The sequence below is a fragment of the Strigops habroptila genome, chromosome 5, assembly GCF_004027225.2.
Source record: "Strigops habroptila isolate Jane chromosome 5, bStrHab1.2.pri, whole genome shotgun sequence".
Taxonomy (NCBI): Eukaryota; Metazoa; Chordata; class Aves; order Psittaciformes; family Psittacidae; genus Strigops; species Strigops habroptila.
Genome location: NC_044281.2, coordinates 14,445,603 through 14,463,267, shown reverse-complemented (window position 1 = coordinate 14,463,267; position 17,665 = coordinate 14,445,603). Strand labels below are relative to the sequence as shown.

Genomic DNA, 17,665 nt, shown 5'->3' with positions numbered 1-17,665 from the left:
TGTAATTTACTACTGTTCTTTCTTACTTGAGCTTTGTCTAAAGCTCAGTTTTGTTACAAGGATTTTTTTACAGGATTTCAGCATACCTGATCTGCATGATCTTACAGGCATTTGTGTTCTGTTTTGTGGGAATTCTGAGTCTGCTGTTACTCAGTCACATGTTTGAACCTCTCAGCTGCTTCTGATAAGCAGTCCTGTGTCAGCTGCAAATACATGAATCACTTTGTCAAAGGAAGGACCAAACAGTTGTAAATAGAATATCTTAGTTTCTAGATGCAGGACTGAAGTAGTGGCTGTTCTTACTGTAGATGCTGAGGCATTTATCATGTTTTTGTTCAAGGTCTGGTGTACTTCAGTGCTAAGTTTGCTACAAACTGCATTGTGTGGATTTACAGCTAGTCTGTGTTTTTGTTAATGTAGCTGTATTGAATGGTTTGAATTTAAGGTACCTTCAATTTTAATTGGCAAAATAAATGTGGTGTTCACTCAACCTGGACTTTGCTTTTGAAATACAGTAGTCCTGTGCGACTGTGTGAAAACAGTTTCTGTGTGAAAACCAGGTGGAAATTTGAAGGAGTAGCTTTATAGTTCTGTGTGCTTACTTTAAGTTGGATTTTAAGAAATCATGACTGTGGTCCCTTGACCCCCCAGTGTTACCTTCAGATACCAAGCAAAAATCCAGACTCAATGCTAATTAGTTATTTGCCAGCTGTGCAGCAGTTTTCTTATTAGCATAACAATACTACTCTGAATATTGTAGCTAGTATTTGGCATGGAGAACGTGGGATATGGAAGTTAAAGCTTAAAATGTTGTGGGTTTACTTAGAGATGTTTTGTTCTGTAGCTATTGTGTTCACTTACAAAGGGGTAGTTTAGTGTTTCTACATTATTTGAAGCCATCTAGTCTAATAGGCTTGATGAGCTAAAGGATATTCTTAGTTTATAACCGAAGATCAGTTTATGCTTGCTTTCTTGCATTTATGTAGTTACCTTGGATTCAGAGCCTGGCATACAGTGCACTCCAGTTTCAATTGAGGCTTCAAGGGAGTTTGCTTTGTAGGTGTTACAACTGCAGTGTGGACCTCTTTGCCTCATGTGTGTCTCCAGCTATCTTTGCCTGTTCTGGTTTTAGATACTTGTTCTTCTCTGGAATATTCTTCTTAAATGTCCAATGTTGGAGTATAATGATGGGCTATGTGATCCCTCTCCTGCTGTTTTCTCTACACTGTATTTTATTCAGGTAATATTCAGATAGTGGGCCATATTTGGAGGGCAGTTCTCACTCATTCACATTCAATACAAAATCCCAATGCTCTTATTTTTGAAGGGTTCCAGTGCTGCAAATCGAAGCCACACTGAGTGTAATTTTAAATATTCTGGGTCATTTTGGGTTTACATATTTCTGCTCTGACTATTGGAAAATCCATGCTAGGGATATCTCAGCAGTTTTCTCTGTTTTCCTCCTCAGACCTGTGGGAGATGTGGGAGATGACTATTTTTTCCCCTGCATATTCAATATATTATTGAATAATTACCACAATAAGCCAACTTTCTCTTCTTTCTCTTCTCTAGTAATAGTAGAGTTCACTAGGTGAGATGAATAACTATCTTCCCTTTCCTTGTGAAAAATGGAAAGACTTGCTATTTATTAGTACATAGTCCATTAGTACATACTAATTTCTCAAAACGTAATCATTTAAAGATGGCTAAAGAACAAGAAATATTATAGTCTCTTTGCAAACACTGTCTCTGAGGGACAGAAGAGATTGCACTGTCTTTCTGTTCTGCTGTGGCCTACAGTATGTAGGTGTCAAGTGACTCTAGTGGAGGAAACCTATTCACCACACGTCCTTCGCTATACCTTATAACCTATCTGAAGGACTGTCAGTGTGTTTGTGTTCCATTGTTTGTCTTCCAGGAGCTCAGAGCAGGATCATTATCCTAAAATGCGAACTGGGACATTTTTAAAAGAATTAAACTGGTGGTGTGTATATGACCTGTATGTCAGGTTGCTTGTAGAAAGCATTTTCCTTCACCTTGAGAGACCGCCCAGGATGGAAGCTCTCTGATGTCTAAGCCTGTCTTGCTGTAAGGAGGTGGCTATTATAGCTTGTGGATGCTTGTTTTTCCATCTACTCAAGAAAAACGATATGTTAATTGTACGTGAAAATAAATAGGGGTAGGAAAGAGGAGGAAAGAGTAGGAGAAGGATGAGTTTCATTCATCCAAAATGAAGTTTGATATATGGTGGTGTGAAAAGGGTAGGTGAAGGAGAGAGAAAGAGGTGATTATCAGTCGTTGCTGTTGTGTTTGACTCATAGTCATAGTAGTAATTAGTCCTATTTTCTCAGAGCATAATAATTTGGAAGTGGCTAATGGTCAAGAAATATTTTAGGCTCTCTGGTGACCAGTGTTTGGTCTGGATTGACTAGTGTGTTTTTTGGCCATTTAGCATGTTGAATATAAAGCTGTTAGTGAGCTGTGCTTATGCTGTGTTTGTCTCATTCCAAACACTAAAAAGAAACTCTGCTTTGTGGTGGTTGTCTCTGTCTGCCTTCACTCAATAGTCCCCTTGACTTCAAAGAAAAACAAGGGAAGATTTTTCTGCCCTTTCCCAGATGGGTAACAGTTTTTCTGTCACAAGTCTGTGGTACTCCACAGGCCTTATGCATTAATTTTTTGGTTGCCTTTGTTTGTTTTGCTCTTTCCACTCCCATCCTTAAAAGCCAGCAAGGCAAACAGCACGAGCAGACTTCACAAAAACTGCAGATGTGCTGAGATAAAACCCACCTTAGTGACAAAGATAAATCTGTTTCTGTACTGACCTGATCTGATTAGAGTCCCCGTTTTGACACCACGTTTTTAGCACTTTCAAAGACAGAAACTTATCGCGTCTTCAAAGTGACCTTATGCAAAATATTATCTTTTTTTCCAGGACTTCTTTCCTACTTTGTAGTTGCACCATTTGGCTATATCACATCCAATGATGACTAAACACCACCACCCCCTATCCCCCCCCAAACTGGGGAAGGTTAAGTTTTCACAACTAGCCTTAAAAGATGAAGTGGATGAATCTAAACAAAAATTTTGTATGTGTGAAAATAAATAAAATGAGATAACTTTTTTTACAGTAGTTTGCTTCACTCGAATAGTTTCCCCTGCTATAGTCTGAAAGGAGATCTGCCAAAAGACAGGGCAAATGGTGGTGTTCCTGAAAAAAGAAATCTTTGGTTCAGCTCATATTTGAATGTTTAATTTTTTTTGTTAGGAGGAATAAAAATTCTTCTCTGTTGTCTTACTGTATGAAGAAAACTTCTTAACTTCTCTGAAAATCAAAATGTGTGCTCTGGCCAGAAGCAAGCATCATGGATGTGTTATTTAGACTGGCTTTACTTCTGCGACCTCTCATTCTATTTGCTGTATCGAAATCAGGACACATAAGCTGACATAAACCAGGCACAAACAGATCAGATGTGTCTTTACCCAGTAAGCATCCATGTTAACACGTACTTTCATCTTTGGAGAGATTCAATTTTTTTGTGGTCGATGTGTTTTTAATCCTTGTGAGAAGGTGGTCCTTGATACTCATTTGCAGGTAACGTTTTTCTTCTTTTAAAGCATGTGCTGATTTAAGGATTCTTCAGTTACCTTATTTCCTATATGTTCCTCATGCATGAAGATACTTACAGTTTTTGTTCGTTTTGAGTCTAACTTGAACTTGGAAACAGTTCAGTATACTGTAACTTTCGTGTGTGAATTAATAAGGGAAGCTTACTAAGGAGAAGTTTTAGATAGGAGTTGGCTGCTAGTGTTTTTAGGATGATACCATGCTCAATAGTTACATTGTAATCTAGTATTGTTTTAATTTTCTGGAGGTAGTTTGTCTAAGATTGCTTAAATTACTATTGGGGAAAAATCATTTTAAGAAGCCCTCTTGTAGCAGCCAGGGTTATTCTATCTTAACCTGATGGAATGTGCAAGATCTTTGCGATTGCTTAAGCTACATACTTAAATATGTTGCGGTTGTGATATAGCCTATAATATCTAAGGCCTTTGCTCAAGTAGTTTGTTTAGTTGGACCTCTTGCAGAAAGGGAAACATGAGAGATCAGCTCTTGTTGAGTCACAAGTGTTAAAACTGTGAGGTAGGTCTCTTCATTGGCAGATGCCTTCCTAGTAGGAAGCTGACAGATACAAACACTGCTCAAAGTGATGTCACTGTCAATATGGTTGGCTTTTATTTTTGTTTGTGTGGGGTTTTTTGTGTTGTTGTGGTTTTTTGTGTGTCTGTCTGTTTGTTGTTGTGTTGGTTTTGGTTTGGTTTATTTTTGTGTGGGTGTTTTTGTTGTGGGGTTCACTTTATGCCTACGGTAAAGAACACTTCAGGGCTACGTGCCTGTAGCTGCATCAGCTGAACTGAAAACACCCATGCTATTTGCAAATACGATGGAAAGGGAGGCAAAGTTGTGTTTTGGTACAGGGGTTGGAAGCTTGTTAGTTAGCCCTGCTAAATTTACTGTTAAAAGTGAAGAACTTTGTCTTGTCAAAGACAAACTTGTCAAACTCAGGAGTTTGATTGTTTGGATTTTTTCCTGTTCTCCATCACTCCCTGGTTAAGGCAGAAAACAGCTTTCTTGGGTGGCTTTGTTTTTAGAGTACTTCTCTTTATAGCCACCTTTCCAGGACTATTTCTACTGTGTGGCTTTCTCTGTTTTCCATAGTTTTATTGCTGGGTGCTTAAAAGCAGTTTCTTTCTGAGCACTCTTCCTGCTGTCCTTTGCCCTCATCTCACCTTTAATTCCTGTCTTTGAGCTCAAGCAGTATAGAATACTACTGACTTGAGAGAATGTGTCACTTCACCTGGTAGAAGGATATAAAGAAGCTTTATCTCCTCTCTAGCATCTTAAAGCATATTCATTTCTAATGCAAGAAGATGCAGTGTTTTGGTAGAGAAGAACAAATACTAAAGGATACATGAGGAATTTTTTTTTTGTTGTCTCACTGTGCTGTAACATGTTTCTAGTCCTTCTATGATCTTGAAGGCTTCTGCTGCTTTTGAATTTCTAGCTAGAAATGATTCAAAATGTCTTGTTTGATTTTATGCAGTTGAACTACAGAGCTATAAAGATAATATAGTTAATTCCAGGTAAGAATTTGTTTTCAATAATGAGATCTAAAAATGTGGGTTTATAACTTTATTGTACTGTAATACAAACTAAACTCTGGAAGCTTCATGAGCAGTGAAACCTAAATGTTGCGTCTTCTCTATTTTTGGAAGTTTCTGAAAAGAAGACCTAATTTATACTCAGTTGGTCTTTATACACAGAGGCTTATTTAGGTCTGGTCAGTGCTGAACTCAGTAAATGTCTGGAAATCTGTTGTGCAGAAAGCTGTTCATCTTCGATTTTTACATAAGCTTCTTGTGTTTGCTTTTATTCCGTAAAACTGTAATCTCTACAACATAAACATTGTTACAGAAATGTTACAGTTCTGCTACTGTAGCTGGCTTCACATGTATGGATGTAGTTCTTTGCCTGCTGGGAGGACAGGGTATGACACATTTTTATTTGGGTTTCTCTTGGGTTCTATAAGTGCATGTACCTTGTGCTGTGATTGAGGAATATTTAACAACCAACAGTGACAATATGTAGTATTACAAACATTTGCTTCCTATCAGCTGTTGATTTGGGGAACTTAATGTTCATACTCCCATAAAACCAGAGCCCCCCCTCTACTACAGCTGATGATGGCAGCCCAGTTGCTGGCAGTTGAAACGCAGTCTGAGTGGAAGTACCGCTTCAGGCTTGCTTGGAGGTGGTTATGGTAAACAAACCAAAAATGCTGGAGTCCGTTCTAATTTAGTGATAAATTTTGGGAAGGATTTAGAGATAGATTTTGAGGCTGTGACCAATCTCATCCATCTGTTCCTTTCCAACTCTCTTTTTGTGCTCCACTCCACAAGCTGTGGTTTGAGAGTAACTAATACTTTTAGTGCTATTTGGTGTTGGGTAGTGATATATCATTATGCTTTGAATGCTTAGAGAAATCATTAAACATTGCTTCTATATTGGGATGTAATGGATCACACTGTAATATACAATCGAAAAATAATTAAGTGGTAGAATCTCTCCCTTACTGACTTTAACCTAAAATATCCCCACAGCTCCGAGTGAGCCTTTATTCTGTTGCTGCAGATGTGGGACAGGCATATGTGATTTCTGTCTTTTAAATACATCATTTTTCATGCTGTATTTCATTGAAGTCTGTCTGCTCTAGTGTAGCAATCATGTGGAGGTGCTCGTAAAATACCAGCCTGAGAAGTAATGTGGGAGGTGTCTTACTAAGTCATTCCTACTCTGAATGTTTCAATGTATCCTATCTTTACTATATTTAAATGAAAATTTCCAGGATAGGGATTGCTATTGATCTTACGCATTCTGCACAGCAGAACAAACAACAGCACCAAACAGTAATTAATTCTGAAATCATTAAACGGTGGTGTTTATTTTGTTGACGGGTCAGCTGAAGTATGTTTAAATATGTTAGAATGTTGGGGTTCTCTTGCTCACTAACAGTCTGAAATACACTATGTGAATTGTAACATTTATGAAGTATGTTTCTTCAGTTTTCAGAAAAGTAGATTGATACTTTCCTATTTGAGTTTGGAACTAAAGCAATCAAGATCATGCTCTAAGTTTTTGATACATTAAAAATGTTTAAATATATATAAAATAATAAATGGGAATGTTTTTAAATTATAGACTGATTGGTCTTTCACTTGAATTTGTTTGACTGGAAATAAATGCATAGAAGAAGTCTTGAACCTATTTTAGACTATTTGAACACTGAAGGTGTTTCATTAGGTGGTGACAGTTAGGTTAGGATTCTGTGACAACATGAAGGAGGGCAAGAAGGAGGACTCTGGTGGGAACCACAGGCCAGTCAGCCTCACCTCAGGCCCTGGAAAGGTGATGGAGTGGCTCATCTTGGAGGCCATCTCTAAGCATTTGGAAGATAAGTAGGCGATCAGGAGTAGTAAGCATGGATTCACCAAGGGGAAATCATGCTTAACCAACCTGATTGCCTTCTACGATGAGACAACTTGCTGGATAGATGAGGGGAGAGCAGTGGATGTTGTCTGCCTGCTCTTCAGCAAGGCTTTTGGTACTGTCTCCAATGACATCCTCATAGGCAAGCTCAGAAATGTGAGCTGGACAAGTGGACAGTGATGAAAGACTGAGGGAGCTAGGTCTGTTGGGCCTACAGAAGAGAAGGCTCAGGGGATATCTGATCAATGCGTGTAAGTACCTGAAGGGAGGGTGTCACGAAGATGGAGCCAGACTTCTTGGTGGTGCCAGCAGATAGGATGAGAGGCAATAGGCATTAACTAAAACCAGAGGAAGTTCCACCTAAACACAAGGAGGAACGAACTGCTTTACTGTGAGGGTGACTGAGCATTGGGATAGGTTGCCCAGAGAGGTTGTGAAGTCTCCTTCCCTGGAGACAATCAAGAGCCATCTGGATGCAGTTCAGAGTAATGTGCCCTTCGGTGACGCTGCTTGATCGGGGGGTTGAACTGGGTGACCCCCAGTGGTCCCTTCCAACCTCAACCATTCTGTGATTCTGTGCACGTCAAACCACTTTAAATTTATGACACTTCTCTGCCTACGTCGCACTTGTGCATTCATGTGACCTGGCTTTAATTTAACATTTGGTAAATATTTGCATAGTAATTCCTAAAGTGTTCTCCCACATATAAAGGAAATGATGATAAACAGTTTTTAAGTGGCTTGATGTTAAACACAAACATGACTTGCAGCCCTAAGGTAAAGTGCACATTAGAGTAACTGTTCAATATTCATTTGGGAAGTGCTGGTATGCATTATACCAGGTAACTTATTTGTACTTTTTCTTTACATATTTAGATGTTTGTTATGTATACCTCAGCTAAACTTCTGCACAAGGGTTATATGCCATGCTGTAAGAGAACTTCTCCCCACTTGTGCTGTTAGGATATTTTGGAACTGTTTCGAAGAAAGCCTGTAGATGTATTTTCTCCTAAATAAACCTGCTACCAGGAGAGCATTTAGGAGCGCAGATAGACAGTAGCCAAACTTGAAAGCTGCCCGGAGCTTCTAGGCTGCTGTTAGTGTTTTATTTTTACAAGAGACTAATTTTGTTTTTCAAAACGAGTTCTTTCTTCTTGGGTATGTGAACTTCCAGTGATGATGGTTGAGAAGATACTGGGAGGAATCATTCTAGACACTGTCACTCATTGGAAGAGGACTTTAATCTCAAACTAGAATATCTGCATTTCAGTATACAGTTCTTAGACTTTTTTGCTTTATATTTCATAGTTTCTCAGCAAGTGCCTTCTGGAGTAAATATGTCCTTAATCAATGTGTTCCCTGAGTGAAAATGGGATCTCGTCTTCTTTTATATTGTTTATAAACTTAGACATTCAGCATTTTCTGCTTTCAACAGGGAAGCAGCGTTGTTTCATTGAAGCAAGCATATGCTGGGATCAACCCTTCACATGTGGAACACTGCAACAACCTATGACCTCTGTTACTGGGTTCCAACTTTCAGACCTTTCAGGACGCACTGTAGAAGCAGAAAAGCTGTCTGTTTTGCGAGGACTCCAGTGATAATACTTTGATAAAGTTACCCTGTTACTTTGGAAATGCAGTCTCCTGCCTGGCAGTTTTATAATATATGGAAAGCTGAAGTGTTCTGGAAGTTGTTGTGATTGTTGTATCTTACTAAAACATAAGAAACTTAAATGAAGACCATTTCTTTTTAAAGAAAGGTTTGATTTCTCTGATGATTATTCTACCTTTATGTACCACAGTTATTTTTCAGACCTGTTCTACTCCTTTTGAGCTTTAAATAACATCTAAAACAGAGTGTGTGTTTGTACATGTGCATACACATTCATTTTTCCTCTTATTATTGTCCATCCCCTACTCATCATGGGATGAAAATGCTACCTGGGACTTAAGATATTCAGCTCTTATTTCTGTTATTTCTGCTGGTAGTTAATGGCTTGTTTCATATGGCAAGTTAGCAAAAATATTGGTGTTTTATTTAGTGGAGCTGTTTGGTCTCTTGGTGGGAGTAAAGAAGCACAGAAGAAATTGCTATATAGATTTTTAGGGTTTTTTTATGTGTAGACACTTTGTATCCTGTGCATGGAAGTGTTTGGAGTTCATCCAAAGAACAGAAAATGTTCTTTGACTTTGAAATCACATTGGAATGGGTGAGTGATTTTTGCTGGTCAGATGAACTGTTGTTACTTCTGTGACTGTGCAGGGGGAATTTCCTCCACCTAGGCTATCTAGCAGTAGTTACTATTTGCTTCATCAAACAAGTGTATAAAAAGAAGCATATCTCTCTCTCTGCTTAGAAGCTGGGGCTTTTTTAACTTCCAGGGATGAAGTTCTGGTGAAGTTAATAGAAGCCAGTTTCACATTTGTATCTCTGACGCAGCAGATGTTCAGTCTTGTAGTCTTTGGTGGTTACTGTAATTGGGAAGTGTTGAGATCAAAAGGTCATAGTGGCTTCACACTGTGTGTACCTGAGTCATATTGTTTGTGGGAGCGGTATCTAAACTGTTAGGAAGTATTTTTCTGCTAAGGAAACTATGTGAATCCTGTTCTGCTTTAATTCTTGTATTTCAGTGTGAATTGTCATTCCTTTCTTTTAAAGTTAACATCGGCTCCACTTGCTGCAAAAGATTGGTGAGGAAAGGCATCTTCTGCTCTTTCAGACTGATTTAGAAACTACTTTCTCTTGATATGGCCACTGACAAACCCTTTAAATTACTGTATTTGTCATGGCCCAGAGTAAAAAGAAGGCTAGGAATTTAAGCTTCATGTAGTTTAGGGTGGCTGTGTGTCTTGATCTTGTCTCCTGCCAACTTGCTGCATTCAGCTGGGACAGTAGAGCTTTTACACTCCTTTTTTTCTTTGTTTCTTTTTCCATGACACATCTGGGTTGGTGCAGCTACTGAATCACAAATAGAAGGGAACATTGAAAGCAAAATATTCCCATCAGCTGTTCATTTTTTTTCACATCAACTTTATTCTGTCAACAGGACGCTTAAACAGCATGATAAGTGTAACAGGTTTTAATATATCTTCAGGCAAAACTCTGTTAGCTGCAGAAGTTTGTCTAATTAAGAGGAGTGGTTTTCAAATATGCTGTTTTAATGTCACTAACTCTGAAAACCTTTTGTGATGGCATTAGTTAAAAGGTTCAGGAGGAACGTTTGTAGCTACTGACGCATTCCAGTTTGAGAGAATCATATTTTGCAAGTTTATTGGTAGGGTCAAACGACACTCTTTCACAAGGTTTCTGCGTTAGGTAAATTGTTTGAGCTAAGTTAACATGCTTGCTTGTTGCACAGAGGTTCATTTCTTCTCTTCCTTTTCATCTTAGAATTTTGTGGTTGTGGTAAAAATGCTTAAACCAGCAGCTTTAAACTAGAGCTTTGAGCTGTAATAGTTATCTGCACTTCAGCACTTTGCAGGGACAAAAGCATGTTCGTTGATTTTCTTAAACTTTGTAATTTTGAACACCTGAAACTTACAACAAACAAACATTTGCTATTTTACATATGGGTGGTTTTGGTGCAAGATGAAATAACTGTAGGTAGAGGTAAATTACAGATTAAATAGGTATGTTACAAATAGAGATACTTCTATGTGCTTGCTTGGGTGGTTGTCATTAAACTGTAGTGTGCTTTAGATATACTTAATCTTTAGAGAAGTGTAAGGGGGTAAAAAGACTGCGGGTTAAGCTAAGGCAGCTAAGCCCCACAAAGCTGCTTGCTCACTCCTTGCCCAGTGGGTTGGGGAGGAGAATCGTAAGGGTACAAGTGGGAAAACTCGTGGGCTGAGATAAAGACAGTTTAGTAAGTAAAACAAAATTCCGTGGTATGGAGCATGCCTTTGGCCGGTTGGGTCAGCTGTTGTGGCTGTGCTCCCTCCCAACTGCTCATGCACCACCAGCCTACTCAACTGGTGGAGTGGTGTGAGAGGCAGACAAGGCCTTGACTCTGTGTAAGCACTGCTCAGCAATAGCTAAAACGTCCCTGTGTTATCAACACTGTTCCCAGCACAAATCTGAAACTAGCTGCTATGAGGAAAATTAACTTTATCCCAGCCAAAACCAGTACGTGTCAGTGGAGAAACTGAAACTGAACTGTTGAAGCTGGATGGGCCAGAACAGGAAAAACATTTTGTTTAGAGTTCATGCAGCAAAGTTGCTAGTGGCATGATGGGCTGACCTGTTGGTAATGCCAGGGTTGTTGTGGTGTGAGGCTTTTAGGTTTGTTTTTTGACTGCTGCCTATTGATGACATAACCCAATTGATCCACCTGTGATGGAATTATCCTGATTTATCTGCTCTCTGCATCACTTAATGGCTACAGCTATAGAATGCCCATAAATAAATATGAAGTGGAATATCTGTGCTTCTCAGGGACGTCATTACGTGGGGAATATCCAAATCTAGTGAAAAGGGATTTGCTAGTCTATACAGTGTTTCTGTTGTGCTTCACTTTGTTTCTGAGAACTGGGATCTATTTAGACTTGACAAGGAAGAAGAAATTGGAGATACAGATGTAATATAAACAGGAATTATTGGGATTGCGTATTGCACATCAGCAGTGCTCTTCTTTGTCCATTTCTGAAACCCTTCTCAAAGCTACATGTGTGCATGCCACTCTCATGACCATTAATTTTATCATATTCTGGCCAGTCTCCACAATATTTGTTGGAACACTAAAATACGCTTTGGAGTCTTAACTAAGCATGTTTTCTTTCTTCAGCGTGCTGTCAAAAATGTGCCAATTCAACACTTAACAGTGCTGATATCATGGAGTACTCAAACTTGTTGCTATGACTGGATGAGCTGCCACGTGCTTGTTAAACCTCAATAGCTGGCCCTAATAGGAGAAATGTTCAAGTGTTAACTAAGGCAATTCAAACATAACTACTACTTAGCCTGCCCCCCTCGGAAGTTGGTATACACAGGTAGGTGGTATGGTTTGTGGGCAGTGGTTACAGATGCTGTGTCTGCTCCCTGATTTGTATTTCATGTCAGGGAGAATTTGCTGCTGACCATTGTATTTTGAGCCTTTTTGCTTCAGGGTCAGTGGAACGATGGCTAAGCTCCCGTTATTGAAGTGAAGTAACTAATAATATATGAGGAAAACATTAGTTTGGAAAACTAACTTGATTACTGTTTGTATGGTACACAATGTTGTATTAGAATTTGAGAGCATTTATTTGTGAAAACAAATTGTGATTTATTCTATTCATTTATATTTTGCCACAGTAGCCTGACCTACTTCCTCAGAGAAATAAATGATGGGAGTTTTAAATACATATAAATACAGGCATACACTCCTCCCTCCATAAGCTGTCAGGAGTAGTGCATTTCCATACATATATGTATTTACATTAACTGTTTAATTTAAATAAAGAATGATAAGGAAATATACATTTTTAAGATCTTTTGCATAGTATTCTATAGGTAGTGTCTTGTTATGTGTCTGTAGTTTTTGTTCTGTTTGCATTTTGGGTAGTGGCTCCAAGCTTCTACCCCACGATTAAAGAGGGAAATAGGTGGGAAGCAGATAGGATACAAAGCTGCTTTGTCTGACAACATTAAAACCATGCAAGGTTAGATTAAGAAGTCTTGTGTCTGTCTTACAGGATCCAGCTTCCTGGGTAAATATTCACCACCTGGAGTATACAGATGGAGGAATTCTGGACCCAGATGATGTGCTGGCAGATGTTGTGGAAGACAAAGATAAGGTAGAGCTTGGATGAAAATACTGCTTTTGTTTTTTGGTGTGTCTCTTCAAAGAACTAATGCTACTTTCTTGTTTCTCAGACATCTGGCAAGTGAAGTGGGTGTTAAATATTCCTAAATGAAACACATCTGCCCATAGGTGCTATAGCTCTCTGTTTCAGGAGTACAACTGGGTGGGGGGGGGTGGGAAGAGACAGACACGGAATGGGGGACACACCTTTTCAAGCAGTTCTGTGTTTCTTGCTGTATGAAAACAGAGTGGTAGAGGAATGTGAGTTTTGTAAGACATCTTTTTTTAATGCCACTTAAAATATCTTTTATAGTCTTTTTCCTTTGCTTAGAATTGTTTTTGAGAATCATTCAAATGTCATGGTTAAACATGTGACAAAATAAACAGACAAATCCTGTGATGACAAGAACAGCTGCCTCAACTGTGTTGAATTTCAGGAGCAATTCCTGTGATTTGCTACTGAAAGTCTAAGCAGGCCAGTTATAAATTTTAGAAGCTATGAGCCTCTAACTTTCAATTCAGATAAGATAGATGTCCCTTCTGGGTAGAGAAGTAGCAGCTGCAAAGAGGTCGCTTTTACATTTTTTATAATTATCAGGAAAATTTCATTTTGGGAAACTAATTGGTGAGTTATTTCAGCATGGAGGTGGAGGGGTATTATGTGTAATACTTTGCTGCTTTTTTTCTCCTCGTCTTTTTTTGTCGTAAAATCAGAGGGGGAAAAATATATTTCAGTTTCAAATATATCAAAAATATATTTGAAACTGAAGATCTAAACATGGGATATGCCTGTACTTTCAGGCAAATCACTGTATTCACAGTGCCATATGCTTGGTGACTTAAAATAATTTTGTATATTGCAAACAGAGATGCTAGTTCTGTATGCTGTTGATTCTTCAGTGACTTAATAGTAAGTGAGTCATTTTGCTTATGAGTAATGGGATACTGCTCAGTACCTTAGAAAATTGTCTAAAGTGTACTTCAGTGTCATTTTATGGTGGCTTGTGTGGGAATTCTTAAAAACAATGGAGCTCTGTTTGGCATATGTTCTTTTGATCAAACTTGTGCTTCTTGCTTGTCCATATTTACTGAAAGTGTACTTAAAACACCCTAAGACTTTTTCCAGTAGTGTTTGGAAACTAAATATTGGATTCTGAGGATTGACACAGCTGTATAAAAAGGATAAGACCGTAAGATGTCATAAGACCTTAAGCATAAGATGTCATAAAAGGAGATATTGCATCAAAGGGAAATGCATTCCTGGTCTCATCAGTTAATAAAAGCTAACACGTCCACCCAGGATTCCTCTGTTTGAAGTGCTGATACAGGAATACTTATGCAAATACGAGTAGTAGTTTGCAGAATATTTGACATACCATCTAGTTTTTAACTTGTTGTCAGACCCTTTGCTATACTGGGTGTCACTGGTTGAGTATATGTTGCTGATGAAGTTTCTAGTTCACATACAACTGTAGGCTTAAGCATCTTCTGCTGTAACGGTGCTAGGTGGGACTCTGGTTCTGAGGCTACCTTGAGATAAAAACACTGGAAAACCAGTATCTTACTTGCTGAAGTAGTCTGGGTTGGTTCAGGAATATGGCAAATTCCTCTTACTGTGATGTCTAAATTACATGCAAGGCATCACCGCCATCTTTTCTTCAGAAGGCCTTGGTGAAACAATTATAAGACTTACTGAACAGCAGCATCTGCAGTGACAGATCAGGTTTTTTGATTTAAACTAGGAGATGATCATGTAATCATGTAAGGGGACTGGTAGTTGACACATCAAACAATTGTTGAGAGCAGAATTAGGCCATAGCATGTGTGAGGAGCTACCTACTATGTCCTACCTACTTAAAATGTTTGGTGTGGTGTGATTAACAAAGACTCAGCCCTATAAAAGGCTTACAAATATTTTAAATAGTTCTGTTGTGGCCTGTCAGCCTTTGAGCCTTTGCAGGTGCTGTTTCACACTGACAATATTGGCTAGGGGGTCTTTCAGCTTTGCAAAAAAGCAGAGGAGATACTTGGATCTAATTGACCTGGTATCTAATTTGGTATTTAAAGTCCCTAAACAGTGAAAAGAATTTTTGGTATATGTATCTGTGCACCAATTCGCTTTGGCTGTGATTATCTGTATACATGATAAATGAATAGGCCGCAGCTTTGCGGTTCTCTTGTCCTTCTGTGCTTCCAAGTCAGTAATGCAGTCTCCCATGAAATCAGTCACTCTATATAAAAATAAGTGTTGCAATTAACCTCAGTGCCTTTAACCAAAGGTGTGTTTGGCATTGGTGACCATCAAGCTGCTCTTTAGTGACAGAGGAAACTAGCTGATGCTTTTTTAAGGGTTTAATCTGCTCTAGATAGTACTTTGATAGCAGTAAATTAGCACAGTTTCTTGAAAGGAAAACGTGCTTGCTAAGCTATTGAAATTCTTTAACTGTAGCAACAAAACAGTGACTCTGAGAGAGCTATCAGGTACAGTTTACTTGGAATTTCAAAAGCTTTTGACAATCCTTAACAATAGACTGTTAAGGAGGCAAAACTACTGATGAAGTAAGTAGCAAGTGCTGTCTTGGGTCGGTGAATGATTGGAAGGGAACAAAAAATGGAATAAATGGTCCATTTCCAACACTGAAATGGTGGCACTGGGATACATAATGCACTTTATTGGGAGTGCCAGTGTTTTTGAGCTCTGCTTATGTTAACTTCATGGTTTTCTCTTGAACTCAAAATTAGTCAAAATTCAGCAAATGGGCATAACTAGATGATATTAATAGCTGTCAACTGCACGGTTATGCATGTTGTAGAAGGTGGCTTGTTATATTTGCATGTAACACAGGTCTAAATTAGTATTATATGTGTTTGGTAGCATCATGAAAATGCTCTGGAAATTCTTTTTGGTGAGACCCCCTCTTGTTGCTGCCATTTCAACAGTTCAGAACAGTTCTGTTCCCTGAATGCGTGTAAAAGTCTACAGGGAAGATACAGTTTCTATCCAATATGTTCATAGTTTGACACGTTTAAGTAGAAGTGAAACATGCTTATGGGTATGCTTTTATCAGCAGAGCCCTTCTGAAGGAGGGGGTGATGGTCTGCTGTGGGGGTGCTGGGTTTTTTTGTTTGATTGGGGTTTTTTGGTAAGACACTGCTTGCAAGGCAGTAACTGCAGTATCTATAACTTGGCCAACAAAGCTGTTGAACGTTTATGTAATACAATTTCCTGGTCAGTGCTGCTGGCAAATGATCGAGGCTTGTCACCCTAGAAGGTGGTGTAGGTTAATCTCTCCAGAGGCTTGTTAGCAGTTCCACTGCTTTAAGTATATGGTGGGAGTGTTTCGTGGGTGTTCGGTGGTTTGGGTTGTGTGGTGGGTTTTGTTTTTCAGGAGTGGAAGGAAACAAGGGGTATGTGATTGTGATGGACATGGTGCTGATAATGAACTAGCAGAATGCCGATGTGGTCTTAGAAATAGTTTCTGCTTGGATATCTCCTTTGTTAAATATAGGTGACTTGTGTTTTTTAACAGCAGCAGAAGCTTTAGAAGGACATAAAGCAATATCACTAAAATGCTGAAACAGTGACATTGTTTCAAGATTTGTAGAGACTGTAACTGTCATTGAAGTGTTTTTAATGATGCTAACAAGTAGATGGTATGAATTAAGTGTAGTTCAGATACTTATTTTAGCTAAGTATTTAATGAAATATTAAATAGTAAAGTCAATGAATTCTTCCTTCTCTGTTCACTACCAGCAGAAGTGCAATATCGAGAAAACATGTCTCCTGGAATGTCTCCAAATGCTAGAGAAATTATCTGCTGGATGTTCAGAATGGTTATTGGGCCCGCGCATGCTCCTCATAAGAAGCTGAAGATCTGGCTGAAGTGGTTTTATTTTGTAAAGGATGCTATGTAACTCTCCTAAACCTTACTTCAGGCAGAGGTCTTTGCATGTGCCTGTAGTTTCAGTGACAGAGTTGTGAGTGTGAGGCTGGCTTGGAAGAGTTGTCTCAGCAAAATGACAAAAACATTTGGATTCAGAAGTGGATATAAACTTCAAGATTGATGTAATTATACAAAGGAGATGTCTCTCCAAGTACTTGACAGGCATGTTTTCTGTCAGTGGATTCTGAACTTTTTCCATTGTTTCCAGGCAGGTTTAGTCACTGCGAGTGCTGCTGGCTGGGTATAGTACTTGTACAGCAGTTATTTTCTGTTCTGGATTTGACTCTGTAGGCCTTTAGGGCTGTCATTCCAGCTGTGAAATTGACGGCACACTCTAATGTGCAATGTGTATTTAAATTAAGTTATAATGAAGTAATTCCACCTTTGAACAGTTTCTGTTCACTCCAACCGTTGAATTCCTCATGAAATGTAGAATGAAATCGGAGCTAAAGTCACCTTTAGGTAAGAAGAGAAGGTATGGCTGAAGGGTATGAGGTGGTAAGGAAAATCATTTCTACAGGCAGGTCGAAAAGCAGTAAAATGAAGTCAAAATAACAAAGCAAGTGGGCAAGAGTTTAAAAAAGAAAGGGCTGTGGAATTCTGAGGGCATTTCTCTTAATGGGGAGATACAGTATCGCTGCTTTAAAATCTTCCCCTGTAAATCAGTAGCAGAGGCCTCTCTGCTGGCTTGTTTCAGTTACCTTCCAATGGGTCAGCAGAGCCTGAAAATGTCACGCTTTACAGATCTTTCTGTCATGTGGTTTGATTCTGAAATATACAATTCATGCCAGTAATGCATACTGAAGTTAGAGAAATGTGGTTCAAACTCTAGAATTCTGTGTAATTGAGCTTCCTAGTATTTTCTCTAGGGTTTTGTAACTTTCTGATAA

The 17,665-nt window shown here is 38.8% G+C and overlaps 1 protein-coding gene across 1 annotated transcript in view; it reads left to right on the top strand.

Annotated features, from left to right (window-relative positions):
• The window catches only part of PARD3B (par-3 family cell polarity regulator beta), a 416,125-nt gene that overhangs the window by 15,792 nt on the left and 382,668 nt on the right, over positions 1–17,665 (top strand). Inside the window, exon 2 of the mRNA XM_030485475.1 lies at positions 12,722–12,823. Within this exon, the coding sequence (XP_030341335.1) occupies positions 12,722–12,823 (102 nt within the window). The remainder of the gene's footprint in view (positions 1–12,721; positions 12,824–17,665) is intronic.